The 13,395-nt window shown below is 40.5% G+C and overlaps 1 protein-coding gene across 1 annotated transcript; it reads left to right on the top strand.

Moving 5' to 3' along the window:
- The first annotated feature begins 806 nt into the window (after positions 1-806).
- On the top strand, positions 807-11,202 carry LOC121403676 (protein kinase C delta type-like). The gene is made up of 12 exons (XM_041591485.1): positions 807-855; positions 2,181-2,285; positions 4,310-4,414; positions 5,402-5,502; positions 5,959-6,123; positions 6,755-6,846; positions 7,806-7,868; positions 7,970-8,108; positions 8,381-8,572; positions 9,750-9,878; positions 10,659-10,792; positions 10,946-11,202. Exons 1-11 carry the CDS (start codon positions 807-809, stop codon positions 10,767-10,769), a joined length of 1,251 nt encoding a protein of 416 aa, XP_041447419.1. The 3' UTR covers positions 10,770-10,792; positions 10,946-11,202.
- Positions 11,203-13,395: the final 2,193 nt, after the last annotated feature.

Below are 13,395 nucleotides of genomic sequence, written 5' to 3'. Positions count from 1 at the left end.
AAATCATTGACTGTTAGTGGCCCCATATAAAATGTAAAAAAACATTGGTGCTAGGGGTTTAATGAAAAAAAACCCATTGGTGTTCAGTGGAACTTACCTTAGGTTCTTCTTCTTTGTCTTCGGGCGATGGCAGATTCTTCAGCTTTGTTCTACGGGATTTTGGCTCCTTTCAGCATCGGGTCTTTTCGCCGCTTCAGGTCTTTCTGCTATGTCCCCCTGAGCAGCGGCAAGGGAAAGAAGATTTACATGCATACCTCCCAACTGTCCCGTTTTTTGGCAGGACAGTTACGATTATCATAGCTCAACCGGCAGCACGTAAATACTTTTGTAACAATTTAAGATAAGCAAAGAAACAACCTGCCAAATTGTTTTGTCCCTCTTTCTCTTCCTAAAATGTTGGGGGGATTGTACATGGAGTGGCTTGGAGAAAGGTACTGGGGAAGAGGTACATGTTGGGGAGTGGTGTCTGACTGGGTGATTCATTTACAAAGTTTAGAAGTTTAGAAAGAATTCCCTAAAGAACTTATGTTGACCATGCTGTGTTGTGTATACTTGTTGTGTATTCAATTGCTGCTCAGACTCAACTGACACATGCCACTCAGACACCAGCTCTCAGAAGCCAACTGTCACAACTGTCATTTAGTGAGTGTGCAGTGACTGCAGGAGCTTGTGTGAGTTGGAGAGAGTTTTTGGAAGCGCTAGAAGAAGAGATTTGAGCAGAAAAGTGAGTTTGTAGTGCGGAGGAAGAAGATAGCAGCAGAAGAAAGAAGAAGAAGAAGAAAGAACATCCTTGGAAAAGAAGGAAAATGGAGAAGAAAAGGAGAAGATCCGAGAGCCCAGTGGAGGACCCAGCTAGTAAGGAGAAGAAAAAATATATTACTTTAAGAATATAATTATACAACCTGTAACTCATCTGTTAAATATGCAAAGATGGGCATTTAACTTTGGGTGACTGTGCCCCCACCTCTCATTTTATATAAAAAACATGGGGTGTGTATGTCCTCTACTTTTCACTGTATATAGTGTTCTTGGAGGGCAAACACCATTGACTTTCATGTTTAATATAGTTGAGGCACGACTATATGAATGGTACTATGAGTATCTGTATATAATGTTTATTGTATACAATATATTTCGAGTGCCAGTATCCTCTTCCAATGTGTATAATGCCCTATGGTGACAGTGTCAGTTGGCACCATAAATTACTTGGGCAAAAACCGTTGGCTTTTAATGTTTAATATAGTTGAGGCACCACTATATGTAGGTTACTATGTGTGCCTGTATATAATGTTTACTGTATACAATATATTTTGGGTACCAGTGTGCGCTCCCTTTCAATGGGTATAATACTCTTTGGAGCCAGTATATGTTGGCACCATAAAGTGCTTGGGGTACCTGTGCCAACTGCCTTTGACTGTATTTAATGTACCACTGGGTTTCACTGTAGGTAACATTATTGGGGTGGCAGTAACCGTTGCTTTGTACTGTATATAATGTAATTGTTGTGCCAGTAACCACAGCCTCTCCTTATATATAATGTGCTCTGCTGCCTCTGATTGTATAAAATGTATTTGGGTTGCCTGCTGTCTCTTATGTTATATAATATATTTTGGGTGCTAATAACCTCTGGCATTTAGCGTATAATGTGGGAAAGGATCCACTCCCCCCATATGCTTGGGCTGGCAGTAGTCATTAAGGCTAAAGGTGTTACTTGCCGTTTTATGAGTCCAACTCAGGATCAAATTGTCATTCACCAGTTTTTCAACCACTGGAAAGAACATAGAACATAGAAACCTGTGCCCCTTCGCTCTCAATTCCAGAGCAATTGTACCTAGAGTGCAGCGTGTGGTGCTGGCAGCTGCAACATTTATACAACAAATGTTCTTTGCACAAATTTTTTGCAAATTGCCGACCAGGCACCCTAGGCAACCTGGCTAGCCACCTCACTCCCCCACCTCTTGCACAAGCGAGGGGAGGCAACAGATGGGAGGGAGGTAAGAGTGGCAGTGAGCAGTGAACACGCATTAGGGGTAGGCAGAAGCCACTTTTACCTGCCCAGCACCCCCCTATCATTGCATCCTAAGCAGGTGCTTCTCCTGCCCACCCCTAGTTCCGACCCTGAACGAGTCCCTGACTAAATTAGAAATTAGACAGTCACAAAGTGATTTTTATTCTTTTAGCAGGAAAAAAGATAAAACTGAAGGATTTAAGGATTTGCCTAGAACGTCTAAAGCAATATCCGCTGAGAAGAAAAAGATCGAGAAGTCCGGAGGAGAACCCAGCTGGTAAGGAGAACAAAACTTGAAAGATATTGATGTAGGACTTAAAGGGCTGCTCAACCAATATTGGAAAGCATCTTTCCAAAATACATTCATTACTAATGTCAGTGGTTGTATGGTCATTTATGGTAAATTTTAACCCTAGCCTTGCTTGTAATATTACTGCAGAAATGACCAATGAGCCCTCCACTAAAGGGGTTGTTCACCTATGAGTTAACCTTTAGTATCATGTAGAAAGTGATATTCTGAGACAATTTGCATTGGTTTAAGTTTTTTATTAGTTGTGGTTTTTGTTATTTACCTTTTCAGCAGCTCTTCAGTTTGCAATTTCTGCAAACTGGTTGCTAGGGTTCAAAATACCCTAGCAACAATACATTGATTTGAATGAGACAAGAAATTTGAATAGGAGGGGCCTGAATTGGGTATAATACTCTTTGGAGCCAGTATATGTTGGCACCATAAAGTGCTTGGGGTACCTATGCCAACTGCCTTTGACTGTATTTAATGTACCTCTGGGTCTCACTGTAGGTAACGTTATTGGGGTGGCAGTAACCATTGCTTTGTACTGTATATAATGTAATTGTTGTGCCAGTGACCAAAGCCTCTCCTTATATATAATATTCTCTGTTTCCTCTGATTGTATAAAATGCATTTGGGTTGCCTGTGTCTGCTGCCTCTCATGTTATATAATATATTTTGGGCGCTAATAACCTCTGGCATTTACTGTATAATGTGGGAAAGTATCCACTCCCCCCATATGCTTGGGCTGGCAGCAGGACTGGACTGGGAGTCAAAATAGGCCCTGGCATTTCTAGTACACAGAGGCCCAAACAGCCTCCACCAGCCCACTTAATAGTCACTTTCTATGGCATCTTACAGCAGCCCCTCTGGCATTTGCCAGAACTCACAGATTGCCAGTCCGGGCCTGGCTGGCAGTAGCCACTTAGGCTGAAGCTGTTACTTGCCATTTAGGCACAGCCTGTCTTGTGCAACTCAGGATCAGATTGTCACTCACCAGTTTTTCAACCAACATCACCAATGAGAAATAACATTTTCACACTTGGAGATTTATAAAAATCCTAGGATCAGAGGCAAAAAAAGAAACGTTTTCTCCTTAGCGCTGAAGTGCAGTGTGTGGTGCTGGCAGCTGCAACATGGGGATGCCCATTTATCAAAGGTTGAAATTTCAAAATCATGCGAGTCTTTAAAAACTCCCGTAAATTCCCATGAACTCGGAATTCGACCAATCAGAATCTATTAAAAAAAATTCGAATTTTTCAAACTCATGTGAGTAGGATCGGCCCGAAAACTCGACTCAAATTCGAATTGATTTCGATTTAAAATTTAAAAACTTGATTCGAGTTTTTTCTCTGAAAAAAACTTGAATGTCAGGAAGGCTGCAAACAACTCCAAAATGATCCCTGGACCTCTCCTATTGACTTGGTGGTGAATAGTCGAATCTGAGTTCTTTAAGGGCCAGTGTATGATAAATCTCGAAAATTTGAATCGAATTTGAATAACTTCCCAGTCGAATTTGACAGTTTTGACCATAAAAAAACATGAAAATTTGAATTTAGAATTTTCAATTCGACCCATTTATAAAATCTGCCCCTCAAACAACAAATGCTCTTTGCACTAATTTTTTGCACATTGCCGATAAATGAGTCCAGTGCCAGGCCAAGCTGACCAGGCACCCTACACAACCCCGCCAGCTACCCTGCTCCCCCCTGAGGGGAGGGGAGAACAACAAAGGTGAGAAAGTATAGAGTGACATAGGGAGGGGAGAGTGACAGAGGGGAAGAGAAAGTGACAGAGGGAAAGTGACAGATGGGAGGGAGGCAAGAGTGACAGTGGGCAGTGAACAAGCACTAGGGGTAGGCAGAAGACACTTTTCAGGTACCTGCCCAGCAGCGCCACTATTGTTGCACCCTAGGCAGGTGCTTCCTCTGCCCACCCCTAGTTGTGGCCTTGAAGGAGTCCCTGACTAAATTAGAAATTAGAGAGTCACAAAGTGATTTTTATTCTTTTAGCAGGAGAAAAGATAAAACTAAAAGATTTAAGGATTTGCCTAGAACGTCTCAAGCAATATCCAGTGAGAAGTAAAAGATCAAGAAGTCTGGAGGAGAACCCAGCTGGTAAGGAGAACAAAACTTGAAAGATATTGATGTAGGACTTAAATGGGGGCTCAACCCAAAACAGATCCCCACAGGCTCATTATTTCAAAGCATCTTTCCATTATACATTCATTACTAATTTCAGTGGTTGTATGGTAATTTATGGTAAACTTTAACCCCAGCCTTGCTTGTAATATTACTGCAGAAATGACCAATGAGCCCTCCACTAAAGGGTTTGGTCGCCTTTGAGTTAACCTTTAGTATGATGTAGAAAGTGGTATTCTGAGACAATTTGCAATTGTTTTTTTATCTTGTATTATTTGTGTTTTTTTGAGTTATGTAGCTTTTTATTCAGCAGCTCTGCAGTTTGCAATTTGTGCAAACGGGTTGCTAAGGTTCAATATACCCTAGCAACCATGCATTAGAATGAGACAGGGATATGAATAGGAAGGGCCTGAAAATACCAGTAATCAGAGTAGCAGTAACAATAAATGTGTAGCTATACAAAGCATTTGATTTTTAGATGGGGTCAGTGACCCCCATTTGAAAGCTGGAAAGGGTCAGAAGAAGAAGGAAAATAATTACAACAATAAAAAATAAATACTGAAGACCAATTGAAAAATTGCTTAGACTTGATCATTATATAACATACTAAACGTTAACTCAAAGGTAAACCACCCCTTTAACCCTAGACATGCCATTAAGATCAATGCATCAATGGATAGATAGCTCACAGTGACTGTAATTTACAATCAAATGGTCTATAAATAATGTTTTGTTGCCCTGGGGGGCCTACTGTAAAATGATTGTTCTTTCCAACTTGACCACATACTGTACCAGGTCGCTGATTTGGGAATATACTACATAATAGGGACCATTGATGTGTATTAATTACGGGACATGACGACTGCACCTTAAATATAAGGACATTGTAATTATTTAACATAACATTCTATGTATCTTTATTGGATGAATTGAGTTGCATTGTCTTTTTTACAAATCCCCTAGGAGGAAAAGAGAAGGTTAGAGAGGACGCCAAAACATCGCAGTACCTCGATATTAAAAATTACAGCCTTATTAAAGAACTAGGAGAAGGCAACTTCGGCAAGGTGAGTGATGAGCTTCTATTGGAAAATATATTGTAATGATCTGTAATGAAACCAAAAGGAGACAGAAATCACAAGAGAATTAAGCATGTAAATGTAAACTCTTCTCTGATCAGTGCAAGTACATGTGCTATATTTGCTGTAGAGAATATTTTCCCTTATCTAAATCTTCATTCCTATTGAAGAAGGATGGTCAGTCCCAGACAGGGCACACACGTGACTTTTCAATGTACCTTTTAAAGGGTAAATACATTTATATTAAAAAAGCACAAACAAATTAAATAAAACTGTCTCTATCATGTTAATTTATCCTATCCTGTCTCCTTTGACTGTCACATTATTGCCAGTACAAAAATGTGGGGCTATTAGGATAAAACGGAAATACTGAATATTTCATGGCTCATCATTTCATATAAGAAACCCAGTAATATTTATTTCCTTCACACTCTTCTTTCCCAGGTGGTGTTGGCATCATATAAAATCAAGAACCAACTAACTGCAATCAAGATCATTGAGAAGCAGCAAGAGGAAGATTTCAAATATGTCAGACGAGAGGCATCGGTTCTCCAGATTGCTAGCGGATGCCCATTTCTATGCCGGGCAATGGCAACATTCCAAACTAAGGTACAGGGTTGTGAGCTCTGCTAGGGTCTGTCTGCTTTTTGCACATATTATGCTGATAATAAAAGTATTTTATATGGCATATTTGTATTTAAACAGAGCCTTGCCACCTTGTTAGTGAATGTGATGCTACTACAGTAGTAGAGACCTCAGGATAAGCTGATATATTTATATAGATATAGCAGTGTATCCTGAGGTCTCTACTATATGTATATAAAACCACATATATAAAGTATAGCAGGACCCTATCCCAGTATCACTGACCCTGGGTATAAGGGGCCCAGTGGGGCTCCCGTGTGACCCTTGAGTATATGTGTTGGGGGGGGTCAATGGTGACCCGTGTGTATGTGTGGCTGGATTTATGTGCGGAAGAGGCCCAGAAATCTTTTTTTTCCCAGGGAACCCCCAACTTTAAACCCCTGCCCATTATTATAATCTAGAATGCTGAGTTGGGGAACCAAAACTGCTATTAATATCAGTGTATTGTGTTCTGTCTAACCTGGAGTTATCTTAGTTTGTTGTAATTATTATGCTGTTTTGCATATTTTTGTATTAAATTATTAGAATGATCATGTTCCAATTTTGTCCTATCCATTTCTATGCTTCACCTTCTCCTTTCTGTTTTTATAACCAGTCGCTAATCCTGCTAGCCCTGGAGTACGTCAGTGGCGGAACACTGGAGAACATCATCGAGGACCGAGGACGTCTGAGTGACAAGCAAGTGCTGTAAGTAGCAAGCTCATTGAGACAGAAGTACATAAAATACAATGGATATCTACCAGTCATGTAACACTATAAGTAACATGCTAGCAGGGCTGCCACCAGGGGGGACAGTTGTCCTGGGCCTGCAGGGTTTTGTGTCTAAGGGGGGCCTGGCCATGCTTCACTTACTTGATTAGCCGGGCCCCCCTGCTTTCAGCATGCTGCCAGCTTCAGAAAATAGGACAGCAGCTCTGTGCATGCAAGATTTTCTCCTATTCAGATTTACAGTACCTTCATTGGTTCTTTAAGGATAAGCCCTAGTAAATCTGCATTGGGATTGGATAGGCTGAAGGAGAAGTTCCTACTTCCCCTATCCAATCCCTGTACAGCTTTACCGGGACTTATCCTTAAAGAACCAATGAGGGTACAGAAAATCTGAATAGGAGAAAATCTTGCATGCACGTAGAAGCTGTCCTATTTTCTAAAGCTGGCAGAACACTGAAAGCAGGGGGGCCTGACTAATCAAGTAAGTGAAGCTTGGCAGGGGCCCCCTTAGACGAAAAACCCTGGCAAGCAATTTTTTAAAAATTTGGGGGGCCTGGCTACCAAGTTTTTTTTAACTTAAAGGAGGCCACCAATGGCTTTTTATAACTTATGGGTGAGGGGACCCAGGCCATCAATTTTCTTTTACTTGCAGGTGGGCCCCTGATCACTATTGGCTTTTTATAACATGTGAGAGGGGGCTGGCCACCAATGGCTTTTTATATCTTAGGGGGTTTAATAGCTCTGATATCTGTGGCCTTTTAACTGTGGGGTGGGGTGATTGAGATATGGGGTGGGGCTTGAGAGTGGATGGGGACCAGGGGGCCCGGAAAATGTTGCCGTACAGGGCAACAGGTACAACACAGAAACACTGCTCAAGCATATATTAAATGGTATGAGACGGGACTACAAGGTGATTTGTGTTTTCTTTTTTCTAAAAGGTTTTATGCTTCAGAATTAGTGGTGGGTATACAGTTCCTGCACAAGAACGGGATCATTCATCGGTAAGAAAAATTTAAATCCTCTCTCAAGTCTTTCACTGTTTATACATAGTTGTGTTTCTGGACATCATTCTAATATAGACTGTACCATGTATGTCTTACAGTGACCTCAAACCAGAGAACATATTGGTGGATGAACAGGGCCATGTGAAGATCGGCGATTTTGGCCTTGTTTGCACCGGTATGTATGGAGCAAACACACGGTGTGACTATTACGGAACACCAGGATACACGGCACCACAGGTGAGAATCTCAGTTCCTTTACATTTACACAATATTTCTTATTATTTTAAGTGACACTGATGTGTTACTCTACCACTTGGCACACTAACACTCTGAGCTTATTGGACTGCCAGAGCCAGCTAATCCTTCAGCCCATCCTGGGTAATTGCATTTATAAATCTACTTTATTGGCCTTCATTCAAGCATCAGTTTGCCCATTCTGCAATCCCATATAGTAATCAGGGTTCTCAGTATGAGAACTTTTGGTAACTAATCTGTTATTTGTTGTCAAGGTTTTATTAGAGGAGCCATACGACGCTGGAGCTGACTGGTGGTCTTTCGGAGTCATCTTGTATGAAATGGCCACCAATAGGTTACCATTCTCACCGAAGGGAAACTTGAAAAAACAGGTAGAAAGCATTATCAACAAAGAGCCTGAATATCTAGACTCCCTTTCTACCAAACTGCGTGACCTCATAAAACAGGTTAGTAAAATCAGAATGAACATTTAGTAAATGCTATTTTTTTTTTAACAATTATTTTTTGTTTTCACTTTTCCAAAAATAAATAAACAGAAAAGAAAGTAAATGCTACTATTAAAAGGGTGGTTCACCTTTAAGTTAACCTTTAGTATGTTATAGTATGGCTAATTCAAATTAACTTTTCAAGTGATCTTCATTTTTTTTATAGTTTTTGTTTGTTTTATTTGCCTTTTTCTTCTGACTCTTTCCAGCTTTAAAATGGCTGACCCCATCTTAAAAACAAACACTCTGTAAGGCTATAAATGTATTGTTATTGCTACTTTGTATTATTCATCTTTATATTCAAGCCTTCTCCTATTCATATTCCAGTCGCTTATTCAAATCATTGGTTGCTAGGATAATGTGGACCCTAGCAACTAGACAACTGACATTTCAAACTGGAGAGCTGCTGAATATAAAGCAAAAAAACACAAATATAAAATGAAAACCAATTGCAAATTGTATCAGAATATCAATCTCTACATCATACTAAAAGTTAACTCAAAGTTGAACAGCCCCTTTAATATAAAGTTATAAAAATGTATTTTGTTTTTGATATAGCAGAATGTTTTTAAGGTATTTAGTTTAGTTTAGTATTTAGTAATTTGTTATGGTGGAATGTTGGCATAGGAAGCACCAATCTGTGGCCTGTTGAAGTAGTAGTAAAATTGTTTCCATTAGTCAGATGACCCTCACTGGTATAGCTTCTAGGTAGTGTGGTATCAAGTGTGGAAGGAAAAAAGTGCATTTAGAACCCGGGTTGAAATGTCTCCAGAAGAAGGTCACTCTATAATGGACATTCATGAGTGAGGGCAAAATGTAGTAATAAGTGATGACGTAGGGCAAAAATTAGAGGTTTAGCCTGCTGAGTAGCCTTAAGCACCATTATAAGGAGAGCTAGTGGCATTAGATCTCTGCTGGGTTTTTACCAGATTTTTATCTGCCAGGCCCTTATGTGCAGAGCTTTTCTGGTACTTGATGATATTCTGGATACCAACCAAGGTCACAAGGCATAACCTAGGAACAATTATAGAATTTTTATATGTAAATGTTTTACTGTATGGAAGGTAGAAAAATATATGCAATATATTGTTGTTATTATTATTATTATTATTAAATACATGTTCATTATTTGCTTTAGCTCTTGAAGAAGAAGGCCAACCAACGCCTTGGGGTGAATGGCAACATCCGGGATCACCCGTTTTTTTCCACTGTCGATTGGTCAAATGTGGAGGAAAGAAGATTAAAGCCTCCTATAAAACCAAGTCATGTAAGTGCATAACTGTGATGTGATCACATTCACCCAGAAGGGAATCATTACCTCTTCACACTTAGGGGCAAATTCACTAAGCGCTGAAGCGCCTAACGCTAGCGTCAATTCGCTAGCGTTGGTCATTTTCGTTACTTTGCAAATTCACTGGCGTAAATTCGCTACTGTTACTTCGCACCCTTACGCCTGGTGAATTTGCACAGCGGACGTAACTACGCAAATTCACTAATGCGCGCATTGTACTGAACGCTACCTTTTACGCTAGACTTCCTTCGCCACCTCAGACCAGGCGAAGCGCAATAGAGTAGATAGGGATTGCTTCAAAAAAAGTTCAAATTTTTACTAAATCCCAAAAAACGCTGGCGTTTTTTCTATATTATGGGTGATAGGCTGAAGAAGATCGAAAAAATTTTCCATCACTAGCGTAACTTCGCAACCTTACGCTACCCCTGAGCGCAACTTTGGATTTTAGTGAATTTGGCGAAGTGTGGCGAAGTTACGCCTGCCGAATCTTAGTGAATTTGCCCCTATGAGCCACTACCAGAGCAGTACTGTATCTATTCTTACAGTGGCTCCAGTGTTCTTTTATGTTTTGCACCAGATTTGCTTTACTAATCCTATTTGCAGTAGTTTTTCATTGCATGAGTTCAGATAAAACACATAGCTATTTCGGGGTGTTCAGGAAATCAGTCTGTTAAATGGCAATTTAGAATGTTAAATACCACCGTGGCTGAAGGGAATAATTATTGTATGACAATGTATTTTTATTATTCCTCATAGGAATCAGCCACGGGGTTCATCAAGAAATACATCCCATTCCCGAAAGAGGACCCCAGCGAGACCCGTATGCTCGAGGGGTTCAATTACGTGGACCAGAGCTGGCTGGAGTAATGAGTAGCTGTGCCGTCGGCAAGGTAAAATTTAAAATGGAGATGATATTTCTAGGGACCAATAGGTTAGATTAGACTATGGTTCTGAAATCTCTATTTTTTAATGAACCTAATGTGTAAGACTAGACCACCAAAGAATATGGCTTTGTACCCACTGTACAAATGTATCTTTTTCAGTCATCCAATCCAAGTACCGTGCAACATTCCACCAGAACACCACTAGCACCTCCACTGCTTCATCCTGCATATCTGGTAATGTATGACATTCTGACAACAGCAAAGGTGAGCAAATACTGTTAATTACCATCTTACTGTCCTTACCTTACAATTACAACACCAGAAAAGGCACTTCTCCCCAAAATGCACCATCTTGCAGGTTAGTAGCACTGTGGCCAACATCACCACAGAAAGCACTTACAGCTGCATTTAATATCCCCAAGTGCTTTCTATGCCATTACCAACTTATGCAGCTGTTTTTTTCTTGTTCATAGTTTTGCACTTTTTAAGTTAAAAAAAAAAAAACAAAAAAAAACAAAAAAAAAATCCCCCCCATCCTCCCTAAGTTATACTATCTATCCCCATCTTCCCATGTTACCCCTTTCCTTAAGGTTTAATAAAGCACAGCCTGTGACCTCCAGGATTTATCATTATCTGTGATGTCATCAGAGGGGGGGGATAGGGGTGGGCATAGTTAGTGGCCTGTCACAAGCCACCAGCGGTACCCCTCTAATGACATCACAGACTACATGCTCAACTATCCTTTCATTTCTATCCCTTGCCAAGCACAGCCTGTTCCCCCAGGCCTTATAAAGCACAGTCTGTTCCCCCCAGGTCTTATAAAGCACAGCCTGTTCCCCCCAGGTCTTATAAAGCACAGCCTGTTCCCCCCAGGCCTTATAAAGCACAGCCTGTTCCCCCAGCTCTTATAGAGCACAGCCTGTTCCCCCCAGGTCTTATAAAGCACAGCCTGTTTTCCCCAGGATTTATAAAGCACAGCCTGTTCCCCCAGGCCTTAAAAAGTAGAAAAAAAACCTTTCCTTAAGGTTTAATAAAGCACAGCCTGTGACCTCCAGGCTTTATCATTATCTGTGATTTCATCAGAGGGGGGGATAGGGGTGGGCATAGCTAGTGGCCTGACAAAAGCCACCAGCGGTACCCCTCTAATGATATCACAGACTACATGCTCAACTATCCTTTCATTTCTATTCCTTGCCAAGCACAGCCTTTTCCCCCAGGCCTTATAAAGCACCGTCTGTGCCCCCCAGGTCTTATAAAGCACAGCCTGTTCCCCCCAGGTCTTATAAAGCACAGCCTGTACCCACAGGTCTTATAAAGCACCGTCTGTTCCCCCCAGGTCTTATAAAGCACAGCCTGTTCCCCCCAGGTCTTATAAAGCACAGCCTGTTTCCCAGGCTTTATTATCATGTATGATGTCACCAGAGGGGGGATAGGGGTGGGCATTGCTAGTGGCCTGTGACTGAATAAATTTCATTCTCTAGTCAGTCACAAGCCACCAACGGTACCCCTCTAATGACATCACAAACTGCACCTGCCCCTGCCTTACCATCAATATTCGATCTCTGACACCAGCCTTTCCATGATGCTATCAGAGACAATTTTCATCATTAGGGTTAATTTCAGTACTAGGCATGACAGAAAGTGAGAAAAGGGGCGTACATTAGTGTGCACTACTTTTCGACATTTTATGATAACTGCATTTACAAAGGTACTTGGCTTGATAAATTTCCTATCTTAAAATCAAGAAGAATTTATCTGGCCTATCTTGGCTTTAAATGTATATGTCCCTTCTAAGAGGCATAAATAATGTCATGGAAGTGCTGGAATCTGCCCTGCCTCAACCATTCTGAGCCTTGAAATCTCAGGTAAGTAACGGCAGGTAATTGGCTCCTACTAGACAGAATTGTTTTTCAGCTAACCATGAATAGGAAAGGATTAGGATACCAAAAAAATACTGGAAGTCCCCAAACAAGATGGAGTGAAGGACCAGCGCAAAAAATGGAGGCCTCTATCAAAGACCAAAGACAGTCCTATTCCTATGTGGATTCTTCCCACATTATCTGAAATGAATGACTTTCCATTTGTGTGTTGTAAGACTCTGTAATATATTTCTTTAATAAAGATTTCTCTGCTATCAGTTTTGGCTCAGTAGCATTCATTACAAACCCTGGCCATAAGAGTAAGTTTTCAGTGTTAAAGCATGGCAGCACTGCTGCCTTTTGCAAAATTGGATCCCGAGATATGTCTCTACTTTCCTTTCTCCATTTACACGAGCCTTCGTTAAAGGGAATATCCTTATTTATTATTATTATATTTTCTCAGAAAAACTGGTTTTAAAACAGTGTAAAATAAATGGTTATGCTGTCCAATTGCCATAATTAATGTCATTTAGCAACACTGTTCTTTTACATAGTTCACATGGTACAGATGTGTATATTATTTATTATTATTATTAACATGTATTTTTATAGCAACAACATATTGTGTAGCACTGTAAAGTAAATGTGATTGTACAACTAAATCACATGAATTATATACATAGAACATATGGAGTTACATACATCACAATCAATACTGGTACAAAAGGTGAGGAAGGCCTTATGCAAAAG

Source organism: Xenopus laevis, chromosome 4S, assembly GCF_017654675.1.
Source record: "Xenopus laevis strain J_2021 chromosome 4S, Xenopus_laevis_v10.1, whole genome shotgun sequence".
NCBI lineage: Eukaryota > Metazoa > Chordata > Amphibia > Anura > Pipidae > Xenopus > Xenopus laevis.
Note: the sequence above shows the minus strand (reverse complement) of the source record. Positions and strands in the feature narration are given on the sequence as shown.

Coding starts and splice junctions, on each gene's coding strand:
- LOC121403676 (XM_041591485.1), top strand. CDS start 807: ATGGAGAAGAAAAGGAGAAGATCCGAGAGCCCAGTGGAGGACCCAGCT. Junction 856..2,180: donor CCCAGTGGAGGACCCAGCTA/GTAAGGAGAAGA, acceptor TTATTCTTTTAG/CAGGAAAAAAGATAAAACTG. Junction 6,124..6,754: donor TGGCAACATTCCAAACTAAG/GTACAGGGTTGT, acceptor TTTTATAACCAG/TCGCTAATCCTGCTAGCCCT.